This window comes from Brachypodium distachyon, chromosome 3 (assembly GCF_000005505.3).
Source record: "Brachypodium distachyon strain Bd21 chromosome 3, Brachypodium_distachyon_v3.0, whole genome shotgun sequence".
NCBI classification, from domain to species: Eukaryota; Viridiplantae; Streptophyta; class Magnoliopsida; order Poales; family Poaceae; genus Brachypodium; species Brachypodium distachyon.
The window spans coordinates 14,054,922-14,069,991 of NC_016133.3; the positions used below are offsets into that span (position 1 = coordinate 14,054,922).

Consider the following 15,070-nt stretch of genomic DNA (forward strand, 5'->3'; position numbering starts at 1 on the left):
TCGACGATCTGCGCTCGTGGGATGGCACGCGCACAAAGCGGATCACGTTTGCATGTAACGGTGAGAAAATGAATAAAAGGAGAAGAAACGAGAAAAGCCGTAATCGGTACGCGGCACCAAAAAAATCTCTTGTCACTGTTCTTCTTCTTCCTTGAGCCAGTTCACGCGAGAGAGTGAGTTAGGACAGAGAGAGAGAACGAGGGTGCGGCTAACATCTAGTATCAGAGCCACGTTGAGCTCTGGGTGCCATGGCCGGCAGCAAGGACCGAACACCTTCGGCAGGCGGCTCCAGGTCGAGGTCACAACGCCCGCGCGGTCGAAGCCCAACGGGACGGGGCGACAACCGGCAGATCGTGATCCAGGAGCGCGTGGTGGGCGGAGGGGGTGGGACGATCACCTACCCCGAGCTGACGGCAACCAACTACGTCGAGTGGGCGCAGGTGATGAAGGTGAACCTGCGCGCGCAGCGACTGTGGACGGCGGTCATCGCGGACGAAGACGATGAGATCAGCGAGGTCGACGACATGAACGCTCTAGCGGCACTCATCAAGGCCGTGCCGCTAGAGATGAAGGGCATCATCTCCTCCAAGGAGACAGCCTGTGAAGGATGGGAGGCCATCAAGCTCATGCGCCTCGTGGAGCGCGTGCGGTAGGCGGCGGCGGAACGACTCGACAATCAGTTCGAGCGATTCGCCTTCTACCCCGGCAAGTCCCTCGATTCCTTCGGCATGCGCATCAACAACCATGTCGCGACCATGTCCACACTGGGCGATCCGGTGGCAACGGTCACCGTCGTGAAGAAATTTCTTTTCTGCATGCCTGAGAGGTATGTGCAGATAGCCATGAGCATTGAGACGCTCCTTGATCTGAAGACTATGTCCCTCGAGGAGCTCATCGGCCGCCTCCGTGCGGCGGAATCCCGCTACGCCCTGGGCAGCGGCGGCACGTCTAGCGCCGCGGGAGGCCAGCTGCTCCTTACCGAAGAGGAGTGGGAGGCGCGCCGCAAGCAGCGGCAGCAAGGCCAGTCCTCTGGTGGCGGCGGCAGCGGCGGCAATGGCAACAACAACCGCTGCCGCAGCAAGGCGCAGGCGAACGACGCGCCAGCGCAGCCACAGTACGACGCCAACGGCCGCGAGCAAGATGGGGCACTACTCCACGCACTGCAAGGAGCCCCGTCGCGAACGCAAACAGCAGCAGCCGCGAGCCAATGTTGCGCAGGTGGATGATGAGGAGCCTGCGCTGATGATGGCCAGCATCAACATGGGCAGCGACAACGAACCTGCCCTGCTGATGGCGCGAGTGGACGTGCCAACGCTCGTGGCCGTGCACACGCCAGTCTGTGGCGCTGGTGGAGGAGCGCGTCTTCCTGCGCTGGGAGAGACTACCGAGGCAAAGCTGATCAAAAAGAGAGACGCAATCGCAGGCGCGCAGACAGGGCGGATGAGCTTCGCCTCGGTAGTCGGTACTCTCTCTGTTCCTCAAGGGCGTACTGTGTTTCTTTGACTGAGAGTCTAATAGATGTGTTTTCATGAAATAAAATTGATATCATTGCATTTCTATTAAAAAAACTTCTTTATGATTATGATTTGTATCATACTCCATATAAGTCACACGTTGATGGAATAATTCTTGATCAAAGAATCGATCAAAGTAAACAAAATACGCTCTATTTTAAAAAAACGGAGGTAGTATTTGTAATTACTGATCTTAGGCTTAGTTTTCTCAATCGGATGGCTAACAGAGGAGACTAAAGAGCGAATGTTCGCTCCGGAAGCCTAAAAAGCGAATGTTCGTTCATTATGAATTCTGAAAAAAGAGACCTGACGGTCAAAGTTAACCTTGGGTATGCTACATGCGATTTGGTCCGCTTGGAGCCTTGAATGTCGATGGATATATTGGTCGGATAGATTCATGGAATCATTGGGTCGCCATGGCGACCCCTATGATCTGCTGACATGATCAGATCTACAGCACGCCAGTGTCATATACGTAGTCGCACATATGACAGTTGATCAAGGTAAGTAAATATTTACTTCGTTCCATAATTCTTGTCGAAATATTACATGTATCTAGACACCTTTTAGGAATAGATACATAGAATTATGTAACGGAGGGGTACGTGTTGATTGATTTGATTACAGGATTAATCAGTGTTTGCTATGACTAGCATACTATGGTAGTCAAGACGAACGTCGTAGTACTAGATCGTGGCATCCGGACTGACTCTGGACAAGTCAGCGTTCGGTCTCCCGTCTCCAGCCGTGTTCCCACTGGCTGCATGCAGGAGCAGGTCAAATTTCAAATATTATAATTTCTCAAACTAGCGCTAGCTGGTGACCCTTGCAAATGTAAGGGTATCGTATTTAATTTGCTTCAAGTGTTTGAAAGAAATAGATTTAATCTATATTGCAATAAATGGTCCACAAGGCAATATTGTTATGAAAAAAATATATTCATTTCTAGGATATATATAGATTAACCAAATAATCCGTGTCAAGGAACAAGGAAAAATTGCCTTGGCCAATGGTAATTAATATATCGATGATTCTCTTCGAAAAAAAAGAATATATAGATTAATTAAAAACTCTTCTCCTATGTTTGAAGAAAAAGCAATCAGTTAGGATATTTGTTTAGGAAAAGGACAGTCGATATCCGTCATTTGATTAAGAGGAAGAAATGTACATGATGGGGATCAAAGGTTGATCCCCAGCGGAGCAAAGCCACGAAAAGAGAAAACAAAGAAGCAAGGAGGCTAATCTCCGGGTCCGGAGCACGCGCCCAAATCCTTCACTGATAGTCCTCCTAAACTAAGAGGGTCACTTGCAGCGCCGTCGTGGCCATTGATCTAAAAATTCTTCTGTTGCGCTCACCCCCCACCAGGTGTAGCTGAGACATCCGCTCAGTTCCCTTTTGGCCCGCTTAGGGAGGCCCCGAATGATGTCATCCCAGAAAAGCAACAACAGAGGTTGGGGACCCCGACAGGGTGGTGGTCGGCGCAGTGCCACTCCATGACTGGACGAGATCCCAGACCTCCCGGAAGAAGGAGCGGTCGTGCCAGATGCGAAGGGTCGTCTCGGATTTGTCAAGGTTGGTGTGGAGCCCTGACGCGGCGCCAAAAACACCGAGGAACATACCTCACGGTTGGGCAAGAGAAAAGCCCCGCATCATCGGCCTAAAGCGAGACCCGGACGCGGACGAAGGAGCCTTGAAACGGGCTGAGTTATCTCTCACCAACTGCCCAAACAAATAGTACGTATTGTGCCCACGCAGGCCAGAGTCAAACACGGTCAGTAGACTCTGGGTGCTTGGGTTGGTGCTTACACACGGAAACGGAATGAAAATAATTACCCAGTAGCTTTCTGCCCCGACCAAACTATTGAGGTACATGTAGAGTACGTACTCAATACTCGTATAAATACACCCGGAGGAACCCATCCGTCTCACAACAACAATTCAACAGAACACAAGCTCGATCAAGAGGGTGCATCCGTGTACAAACACCAGCCATGGCGGTGCCCATGCAGGAGGAGAAGCCGTTCTGGGCCCTCTGGCGGTCGATGAAGACGTTCTTATGGGCCTTCTGGCGGTCGATGCTGCGGGGCCGAAAGTACTTTCTCGGCGGCGGCGGTAACCAGCAGGGAGCAGCCGCTGCAAATGGCGGCACCGAGGAGGGCTCGACATTGCTGGGGACTGGGAATCAGCCGAAACCCAAGATCGAGCACGGAGGAGGTGCGCGTGGCGGGGATAAGAATAAAAAGAGTGGTCCGACTTAAAATGCGGTACAGTAGTATTTTCGGATAATATCTGTCGTGCATCTGTGATTTGTATGAGCATGACCCTCTCCCGTCGCCATGGTTGTTATTTGTTTTTGCCCTGTAAAAGTCGTTTTGTCTGCAATTTATATCGAAATGTAATTCATTTCTACGGTTCTCACTCCGTTCCATAATTCTTGTCTCAAATTTGTCCAAAAATAGATGTATCTATTTTTAAAAAGTGTCTAAATATATGTAATATTTCGACAATAATTATGTAACGGAGGTAGTACTAGCTATAAAAGTTGTCTGCAATTTATATCAAAATGTAATTTGTTTCTCCGGTACTAGCTATAAAAGTTGTCTGCAATTCATGCCGATGATTTCTTTGTAAGTATGAGATTTTCAGACAAATGAACTCCAACCTCGAGTTAGCTAGCTAGGGTTGTCAACGACCTGAACTCATGTGATCTTTGAGTCGGCTCAAGCTAATGAACCAAGCCTGAGTAGTTGAGTTGGCCGGCCTTCCTTAATTCAACTCCCTCCAAAGGTCCAACTCAATTTCATAAAACTTCGCGATAAGAGAACTGTCCCTCACATAGCAAGATGAAAACAGATAACTCAGACGCGCGCGTGCAACTGCAATTAATGGCGCGGGGCATGCAGCAACGTGCTGATTAGTTGATTAAGGGATTAATTAGTGTTCCTATGACTAGTACTGGCAGATGCTTACGTAATTTGGACTAGCTTAATTTGGACAAGTCAGCATTCAGTCTCATGTTCCCACTGGCCGGAGGGAACAAACAGGTCAAGCTAGCTTCAAATATTTTACTAATTTTTTTTCTAATTTTCTGTTTGTATATAGTATATTCAACATTTCCAACATCACCATTTCGAAATATCGAACCAGCTGATGACCAATCTCAACGTCCACGTATGGTGGGTGAAGTCAAACACGCTCAGTCACTTGTCTACACCTTTTTTTTTTTAGGGGAGAACTTGTCTACACATATGCACGGTCACAGAGTAAAGAGAAATTGCAGTTGCTCTTGTGGAAAAATCCAAGCCCACCCCGTTAATTGGACCGCGTGGGCTTCCTAGATCAATTTGGGCCGACGTTGTCTCTGGACCGAAGCGTCGCGCAAAATTAAAAAATCTCTCTGAGCGACCTCCCCGGACGCTGCCGCCTGCCTCTTTCGCCGGCCTCCCTGTACGCCGGCGCGCCGCCCGTCTTCTTGCCCGCAGCGCCTGCAGCATCCCAACTAGAAGAAAACCGAGCGAAGGCAAGAGCCAAGGGGAGGCGGCGGGTAAAACCGATGGCGGCGCGCGGGACGATGTAGTGAGATCCAAACCCTAGCCCGCCGGCAGGCATGGTGCTTTGCAGGCGGCGCGACGCCTCCGGCACGAGCTCTTCCCGATCCGCCTTCGCCTCACCTCTCCATGACCTTGCATCATGAAGAACCTCATGATTCCGCTGGTATTCCGTCTCTACGTACTCCTCACCAGATGCCCCCTCCCCTCCCCCGCACTCTCTCTTTCATCGAGTTCATGTGGTTTGGATTTCCGGGTGTTCTGTATGTGCTTGCCTGGATAATTTCGAGGATGACTCTCACCTGCTCCACTAAATGTTGTTACTGAATCAGGAACGAGTAATTTTTTTTTGCTCTTTACGGGTACAGGTAGGTGGCCTTCGCCCCTGACTGTGGGCAGTTATTTGTTTTTTGATCCTTAATTCCTTATGCTAAGGTAATGCATTAGATTTACTTTCCCTGATGGTATTTGCAGAGAAATAGGTTAAAGGGGCTAATTTACTCTCTGTGTTTTTATTGGTTTAGGAAGTGATAAGCCGAGGGGAGTACATTGTTCCGGCGCTCAATGTTGCTTGTTGGCCTCAGATGGCTCGCATGACCCCTCTTCCACGTAGGATGGTATGCCTGAATTACTGAAATCATTGGTTGCATTTGTTTCTTCTTTTCTCTCACTTTTCCCTCTGGCTTCCTCTTATACTCGATAAACCTAGAAGGCCATGATTAAAAGGGCCACTGCACATTTGTAGCTATCTGCTAAAGAACTGTATTATGCTAAAAGCAAGCCCTTGGATCTTATATTTATATTCTGCTTGCAAGTGGCCGGAAATGAAGTGCAATTATATCTACCATTTGTTATTGTTGCCTTGGTGTTTAACTGGAAAGGCTGTAAAAAGATTGAAAAGGGCCGGGTTTAGGTTTGCATCTGTTGTTTGACTGGCGACAATTCTGAAGAAAAAAAACCTATAGTTCCGAAGAAAAAACATGTAGTTAGATAAGATTGATACTGAAATATTGTCTCTACAGGAGCTTGAGTTAATCAACCGTGTAGAGTTAATTGCCATGCCACAAGTTGAACAAGTGACATCCTATTCCAAGTATGTAGACATGATTTATATTCTCCTACCAGCAATGTTCAGTGCGAATTCATATAATCCTACACACATATGCCCCTATAACTGATTTTACTCAAAATATCATCTGTAGCACTGGCGCTAGGAGCGGCCGCTGGGAGCAGGGCCGAGCGCTGGGGAGCAGAGGAGAGCTGGCTGAGGTGCTGGGGAGAGCAGGGCGCTGGCCGCTGCCAGCTGGTAGCTCGCGAGCGGGGCCGAGCTGGGAGGCAGCCCAAGCCGAGCTGGCAAAAGCGGCTCGTCTGCACTTTGGGCCGAGCCAGTCTTGGCTCGCCGGCGGCGACCGTCTTGGGCCCTGACCTTAGCGTGGATTTCCCCTCCATCGCCGCCCTTGCCTTCCCTCGGAGTCTCGCCGGGCCTCTCCGGCTTGCGGGCAGCAGCCAGCAGTGCATCATTCGCCTCGCCGGAGCCGCCCTCGCCTTTGCCGTCGAACCCACGGGCCGGAGGATGGACGACGTGGTTAACGACCCGGATGCCGCCCTTGCCGGCTTCGGCGGTCCCGGGCTCCGGAGGCGGCTGGACCGTGTCAGCATGGCTTGCCGTCGTCGAGGTCCGCCGTAGCGAATCCTGCACCAGCTGAAACAGCCTGCGCATCCACGACGACATGTTGTAATAAACTCAAATTAAGCTTGATTTGAGTATGCTTTGAGATTGAGGGTATGTTTGGTTCTCTCCCTCAGCTGGCCTATTGCTCAGCTAGCCTAGCTAGCTCGTTCCGGCTATGCTAGCCTTGCTATGGATGTATTTGGTTAAGTTGATAAGGATGGCAAGAGCAAGTACGTGAGTCAGGATATTAGACGGTTGTTGTAGGATTTTTTGAGCACGACGTGGGCTTGCCGTCGGAGGCGAGCTAAATCGGCTCTCTCTCAGGAGCAAACTTTTTCTAGCCCGAACTAGCTAGCTGGACATGAAAAGCTAGAATATTTGTTCACTGCCAAACGCCAAACCTAGCCTAGCTAGGTTACAACCGTTCTAGCCTAGGTTCCAAACGTTCCCTGAATGTCTGGACCGTTGACGAGCTGATCTCTATTTATGTAGGAGTGAGTATCCTGAATAAATCGACTATATACTTAATTAACACAGCTGAGTCAACTGAAACAGTCAGCCGACCAATTAAGTTCTGAGCGTTCGTTGGAGACTCGATCCCACTAACCCAAAGTTCAACAACTGCTCTCCACATATTTCTTTTTCACTCTGTCAGCGGTGACATGTATGCATGCGTGCTTACGATAGCTTAAGCCAATAATCGTTTGTGAAAACCTAGTTTGTGATTGTGAAATTATAGTATTGAGCAATGATCCCCCAATTAAGTCGTACATCCAGGTCCAGACCAGCAGATACGTACGTATGCATGTAGAGCTATAGCAACTTGATTTGCTACTCTTAAAAGAAATAGAAATTGACCTTTTCTTTCAAACAAGGTGCATGCATGCTTGATCAGTTCAACGAGTCATCTTGGATCGCTCACCAGCAGTTGCATTCTAAACTAAAGTGGCCTGGCGTTGCGTCGTAGTTACCAGCTATCTATGTGTCAACTCCATTATAGACAGGGGTGCAAACGGGATCCCACGAACGGCACCATTTCTAGTTCATTTCTCAAATCTTGTACTCCCTCCGTCCAACAAAGGATGTCTTAATTTTGACTAAATTTAAATGCATCTATATATTAAGTCATGTCTAGATACATTTAAATTTTGACAAATTTGAGACATCTTTCGTTGGACGGAGGAAGTAATATTTTAAAAAAACCTCTCAAAACTAATGGGGTCTTGCCGATTTGGTCCCCGTCATCGATGGCTTAGTTCGTCGGATTAATGGATCGTCGTTGCTTGGGTGGCACGTACGGACATGGACGGAGAGGGGGGGTGATGGTGCTGGGGGGCTTTGCCACCCCAAAAGATTTCTTTTTTACTTAATATTTACTAATCAGTTCATTAGAAATAGGTTGGGTCTCTTCCCCACAACAAAAAAGGTTAGGTCTCTAATTTCGCCCCCACCCTTCCCTAGCTAAGCCTAATTACCCACCCTTCCCTAGCTAAGCCTAATTAGACATCCCTTTTTTCACACTTGTCATGCTAGCTGAGAAAATGGAGCAAATCTTGGTGAAAATCATATCGATTGGCAACCCAATTGGTGCTACGTGGCAAAACCTTGCATGGCTATATAAGCTGCATGCGATTTGGTCCCCTACCTAGCTTGGAGCCTTGAACGTCGATGGCTTCGTCGTCGGATATATAGATTCATGGAGTCCTTGGCTTGGGTGGCAATGGCGATCGACCTGCTACTCTGACATGAGATCTGCAGACTGCAGCAGTCAACTTATAGGCGTAGTCGCACATATGACAGTTGATCAAGGTAAGTACTTAATTAAGTACGTGTTGATTGATTTGATTAAAGGATTCATCAGTGTTTGCTATGACTAGCGTACTATGGCAGTCAACAGGAACGTCGTAGTACTAGATCGTGGCATCCGCACAGGCTGTGGACAAGTCAGCGTTCAATCTCCCGTCTCCAGCCGTGTGTTCCCACTGGCTGCATCCAGGAACAGGTCAAACTTCAAATATTTTAAATTTCTCCAAACCAATGACTAGGGATAACCTGAAAAAAAGGAAAATGAAAAAGCCAGAGGAATGTGCTTTCTGCTCTGAGAAGGAATCTGTAGGACACTGATTCTTCTCCTGTGTAGTTTCCAAATTTATTTGGAGTGTGATTTCAGATTGCTTCCATAGACAGCTGGGCATAGACCTACAATCTATATCTAGATTATGGATCTCCAACAAAAGACATGGTGCTTTAAATTCTGTGTGTGCCGTTGTTCTTTGGTGCATCTAGAAATTTAGAAATGATATGACTTTTAAACACACTATTTGGTTAGGCCCTAATCAATTTTTGTGGTCTATCCTCCGAACTGTTCAGAAATGGAGAATTATCTTCAAGCAGGAAATGTTGGAATAGGTCGAGGATTTCTGTACCCTCCTCCTTTCGGTGCTGAAGGCGCCACCTCGCTTGGGCTGGCTCTAGCTGGGTTTGATTCTACTAGAGGTAGAGTCACACCGCTATTGCATGATCATGACTCTCTGCTGCTGGGAGGCTGTGCCAATCTCAAGATCTCTGAAGACCCCCAAGTCTCCCCTCCCACACTATTACAGAAAACCCCATCGTGATCCCCCTCCAGTGGCGGTTAAAACGGACCAAACAACACACCGCCACTGGAGGCCTCTCAAGGCATCCACGAGCGCCACCAGTGGCGGTGAATATTGTCCACCACCAGTGGCGGTGTTTGTCACCGCCACTGGAAATGGCCATGGAAACCCTAACAACCATCAGTGGCGGCCGTAAAAAAGAACCGCCACTGGTAAACCACCCGATACATAATGGTACTACTCAGTCTCACTGACCTTTCCTGAACCCCTTAAGCACCACCCGATCATTAGTTTAGTACTCAACCGGAACGGGGAACGCACTGAGCACTGAGTAGTAACCGCCGGTAAGTGGGGCGGCAGAATCCTTTTTATGCTGGTCGGAACTCACGTAAACTAGCGAGGTGGGACTAAAGCGGGGAAACTGGTGGGAGAGCACCAGTGGCGGGCCTCCTTTAACCCGCCACTACTGACCCTCCAGTGGCGGTTTATTTTTTCACCGGCCACTGGAAATCACCAGTGGCGGTTTAGCCATACACCCGCCACTGGTGCCCTTCCTATATATTACTAATGTGCGAGGCCGTAGCTGGTCGAGCTCGCGCGTCTGTCTGGACCCGCTGTGGCTCTCTCCTCACTCGCACCGGCGAACCCCTGCCAAAATTGATGGCGGCGGTCGGCAGGTAGGTCTCCCCCCTTCTCCTCCCTCTTCCTCTCCCTTCTTCTCCAATTTGGCAAAATCGCCATTAATGGCGCCGTGGCCGCCGGCGGGAAATTCGGCCCCGATCTCTCTATAGCGGCTCCCCCGGTCTGCCCCCGCTCTATCCGTGGCTCCCCCGCAGCATAGCTCTGTCCTCCCCCCCCCCCCCCCCCCCCGCCCGATTGCCCTCTCTATGGCTTTAATTTGCTCCCATGAGCGCTCTCTCTCTAGCTATCTCTCTGGAGTCCATGGCCGCTGCTGCTTATGGGGGAGCTTAGCCCCTGGGGGTTAGCCCTAGGGTTAAGCGTAACCTCGGGACCGGTGTACCTGCATGTTCAAGCATATTAAATGTGTGTTGACATCAGCCTTTGTGCCGTGTATTTCTTATGTGATGTGATACTGGCCGTCGTGCCGATGTGGGTGGGGGTAATTTGTTTTTCATGCAGGCATCGAATTTCGTGGTGCAAAATGCTATTTTTTTTAGCAAAGGTCATGCCGAAATTTTCCAGTTTTGTCGATCAAGTTGATTCGTTTATTTTTTTTAATATTGTGTTGTAGCTCGATGGGCCGTGCTTGGATGTATGAGGATAGGTTACGTGTTGAGTGGGTAGAGCAGCTGAAGACTTTTATCGATGCCGGCGTGGAAGATATGCATAGGAAAGGGGTGATAAGATGTGTTGTCCCTGTGTGGTCCGTCTCCACCCGCCCGGCGCCTGACATCTTCGTCGCCACTTGGCGCCTCACCCGGTCCTTTGGACTATGAGCCCGCGGAACGAGACTTCTCACCTGCGACGGAGTGCAGCGACGACAATGCAGGCCAATATCCTCCGTCACCACCCAAACCTGAAGTCCCGAAGCCATCCGTACCAAGACCCATCCCTTAGAGAGCCGCAGCACAATCGGCCCCGTTGGAGCCCCGTCCAAGTGCCCCATCTGGGATGCAGGTCCCCCATAACCCGGACAATTCTGATTTCCTGAGACGCAGGAAAAACAAGAGGGGGACAGGCGGCAAGGCAAGCAAGGGCTCCTCCAAGGAGGGGAAAGAGTCGTCTTCTACGGGAAGACAACCAAAGACCGCGCCACAGATAGAAGGGATTTGGGAAGAGCGACCAGACATTCTGAAAATGCCCACCCACCCCCGTGTTGGAGATAGATTGCCTGATGGATCTTATTTCGTGGACAGGCGATTCTCCCAATTTTTGTTATTCCACCCCGGACAACCGATGGTGTCCGAGGCTGACATGTATTGCCTGCCACGGGAAATGCAAGAGCTCCATGAAAAATACATGAATGTGGCATCATCAGGCGCAGACCTAACAAATCTGGAAATTAGGGTTCGAGTGCCAAAGCATTATGGCTTCTTCGACTCCAATACGGGGGAATTCCAGAGGGAAAATGACGTTACCTTCAGCATTGACTTCCTCGACTTGTTTCACCTCTTCAACCGCAAGTGCCTCGACAACGGTATATTAAGACTGTGGTGTGTACACTACACGAGGGTGGCCTATAGGGTGAAGCAATATGGGATGGCCGTCGCCGACCCCCTTCTCTTCAACGCCACTTTGCTTGGTCCAGACCCATTGTTGGCCGAAAGTAGAAGGTTGGCGATTGAATACCTCACTCAATTCATGTTGAAGCACCAAGACCGCCGTTTTGTATTGATATTGCACCATTTACAGTAAGTTGTTTTCAATTCGCGTGAATACATACATCTTTTTTCGTCGGAAGACTTACTTGTTATATTATTTGGCTAATATAATGTGCGTCCTTTTGTGAAACAGCGGCCATTGGGTGACAATTGCCATCTGCCTCGATCTTGGAGGGGTCACATATTTTGATCCACTATGACGCAAGGAGAATGAACCACAACGCGACTTTGAGCCGATCAATGTGGGAGCACGGTCTCCGGCACCGGGGACGCCGAGCACCCCCTTTTTGGTTCGGTGGAGGGCGAGGTGATCGCTCCAGCGATCGCCGGCGTGGCGATAGACACGAAGTGTAGACACAAGAGTTTTACCTAGGTTCGGACCACCCGAAGGTGTAACACCCTACGTCCTGCTTTTTGTTATATTCACAAGTTTGAGTGCGTACAGATCACCCGGGGGGTTCCCAGGCTGGCTACTGGGTGAATGCTACGCTATAATCACTTGGGTCGGAACCCTTTGACCGGTGGCATTGGTCTTCTTTTTATAGGAAAGGGGATACCACTGGTGACATGGCGTGCAGCGTGACACGTTGGCTAGACGTGTGTCACAGCCACACGGAATACAATTTTTACTCATCCATGCTGGACGCCATGCAGCGCCCGTCCTACTGTACACAGTAGAAAAAATGGTTCTTAGGGCGACCGTTCTAGCCTTGCTAAACAAGACTAGGACTGCTGATAAGACTCCTAACGGTGCATTAAATGCACTGCGCCTGCCGTCTTGTCCTGTCTTCACGGTTCTGCGGGTCCCACCTGCATGCCCAAGCGCGGGTTGCTGGGGTGCACCTTCCCGACTAGCGCATCTGTTAGTTGCCGAGAGGCGTTCCTTTGGCTTCCCGGGACCATTTCATACTTAGTTCCTAGCTTTATCTTCACTAGGGGTCGTCAGCTCAAGGCAGGCTCCTCGGGCTCGTCACTTCCTGGGAGTCCTTCCTGATGCGGCTCCGTCACTGGCGACCCACACGTCCTGTATCAGTGGGACCCCGTGGGCCACTGGTACGACAGTAGCCCCCAGACGTAGGCCGGCAGCCTTGATGCCTCCTCAAGTGCTATACTCGGTCGGTTGCCGGGCTACGCCCTATCCGACGCGTGGGTCCCAAGGGGAAAACCCTTGGGCACCCGGCCTTGCGGGCCGCTTTTATCGTTCCCCTCCTCCGAACGAAACAGTCGGGCGCACGATCTCGTGCCTTATCTCCCTTAATAACTCCTCGCCGCAAGCCTCTCCACTGAAGAAGTCCAGGAGTATGTGGCCTGTATGGCTCGCTGAGCCTTCGTGCCAGCTGTAAGAAACTTTCGTTTTGCGCGCCTGTCGCGGGATGTTTTGTCTAAACTGTGTTCCAAACGCTGTGGCCGGTTTCAATGAAATTTGGGACCGGGCGCCGTGGCCCCTAATCTTCTAAAAAAATGACTAGCTAGCTAGGATATGCTGTTTAGTTATCTCACAAACTGCTCAAACAAATATATTATGCCCCATATATATGCAGGAGTCAAACACGCTCAGTAGACTCTCGTGCTTACTGCTTACACACGGAAACAGAGTGAAAATAATTACCAGTAGCTTTCTGCTCCGACCATTGAAGTACACAGTACCTACTCAATACTCGTATAAATACACCCGACCGGATACCCATCCATCTCACAACAACAATTCTACAGATCACAAGCTCGATCTGGGGGGTGCACGCTCCAGTCACCAGAGCAAACACTTTTCAGTAAGGTGTTCCTGGATCAACTAGCACAAGCTGCAGGAGCAGAAGGCGAGCTTGGGGAAGAAGAAGCAGCCATTATGGCGGCGCCCTTGCAGGAGAAGAAGACGTTCTGGTCGATGCTGCGCGGCCAGAAGCACTCTCTCGGCGGCGGCGGCGATAACCCAGAAAGCAGTCGCTTCAGATGGCAGCACTGAGGTGAACTTGAGTTCGACAGAGTTTTCGAGGAATCGCAAGATCGATGATGGAGTAATAGGTGGGGGTGGCGGGATAAAAGATAGGATAAAAAGAGTGATTCGACGACTTATTATGCAGTAGTATTTTTGGATAGTATCTGTCGTGTATATCTATGATTTATATGGCCCGGCCTCTCCTGTCGATCGCCATGGTTGTTTGTTTTCTACCTGCAAAAGTCATCTGCAATTTATATCAAGATGTTTTGTTTCCACCGTATAAAAGCTGTGATCTGCAATTCATACCGATGCGCGCGGACACAGCGGTTGAAAATTATAACACTAGGTAAATGTATATATAGATATTGATGAATGAATTGATCCCCTTGAAATTCAGCCTATTATTATCTGAACTTAATCATATGTTAAACTCACGTTCACGCACACACGTACCGGCCGGAACGACATGTACATCGATCACACGGTCTCGATGTGCACGTAGAACGTGCCCCCAAAAAATCGCATTGCATGAGCAATTAATCAACAATCCCGTGATTCCGGTTATCTCTCGTCCGGCCGGCCGTATTCTTCTCGTCGTCCCCAAAAACTGCGCTGATCAAGAGGAGGCGGCGGCGTGGATGATCCCACCGCGGCCGCCAGCGCCTTCGGCCGGTTTGCCGGGACGCTGGGGCCCGGCCGCCATGCGGCCGGCATGGATGGCCCCGCCGTGGCCGCCGCCGCCTTCAGCCGGCGCGCCTGGCCGCGCGGGGCCGGCCGAAGAAGGGAGCGCGAAGGCCCTCGTGCTGGTGGTGGCGCGCCGCATGAGCTGGCTCGGGAGCGACGACACGTAGCGCACCAGCTGGAGCAGGACGGAAGATGAAGACGACGCCATTGCCGTTGTGTTTTGAGTTTTGACTCTCTCGCTGGCTCGCTGCTTTCTCTGTCTCTCTCTCTTTATGGATCCCCGGCCCCGGCCTGAATGTGTTCCTCTCCATGGACGGAACGCAGAGCTAGCGCTCTATTTATGGGGAGCCGCGGTGTCTCGTGGACGCCCGCGCGCCCAGCAACGCCGAGCGCGAAACGTCCAAGTCCCATTCCCCCAAGCTTCTGAAGCGGTCCGCGCCAAAGCGAGCCGCGGTGTCCGCGTGGATCGATGGAGAGCCCCGAGAGAGTCCGAGACTTGGCCACTGGAACCATCGACCATCCCCATCGAGGCTGGCCCTGACGCTAGCTCCTGTTGCTCGAAAGGATAACTGGAAAGAGCATGCAGAGGAGGGGGTCCATCTGACGGAATTGGGGAACGAGTTCAAGGTTCCAGTTTTTTTTTTCTGAGAATAGTTCAAGGTTCCAGTTCTGTGCACCAAGTCAGGGAGCCTTCGGGTTAATAAGCATACGCGCTACACGGGCTGGGCCTGGTCGCCCCGCGTAGTTGGGCTACATTCCCGGGCTTATAATCTTTT

The 15,070-nt window shown here is 50.5% G+C and overlaps 1 protein-coding gene across 7 annotated transcripts; it reads left to right on the forward strand.

Annotated features, from left to right (window-relative positions):
* Window positions 1-4,760: 4,760 nt before the first annotated feature.
* LOC106866443 lies at window positions 4,761-7,073 on the forward strand. 7 transcript variants are annotated; one of them, XR_002964595.1, is made up of 4 exons: window positions 4,761-5,498; window positions 5,588-5,680; window positions 6,086-6,156; window positions 6,266-7,073. XR_002964595.1 is itself a non-coding variant. In XM_014900668.2 (4 exons), exons 1-4 carry the CDS (start codon window positions 5,206-5,208, stop codon window positions 6,486-6,488), a joined length of 411 nt encoding a protein of 136 aa, XP_014756154.1. In that variant the 5' UTR covers window positions 4,761-5,205; the 3' UTR covers window positions 6,489-7,073. The 7 variants fall into 7 exon arrangements, 1 of the variants encoding a protein (XP_014756154.1); XR_001406811.2 differs by lacking the exon at window positions 6,086-6,156 and having other exon boundaries at window positions 4,761-5,229; window positions 5,432-5,498; XM_014900668.2 differs by having other exon boundaries at window positions 4,761-5,229.
* Window positions 7,074-15,070: the final 7,997 nt, after the last annotated feature.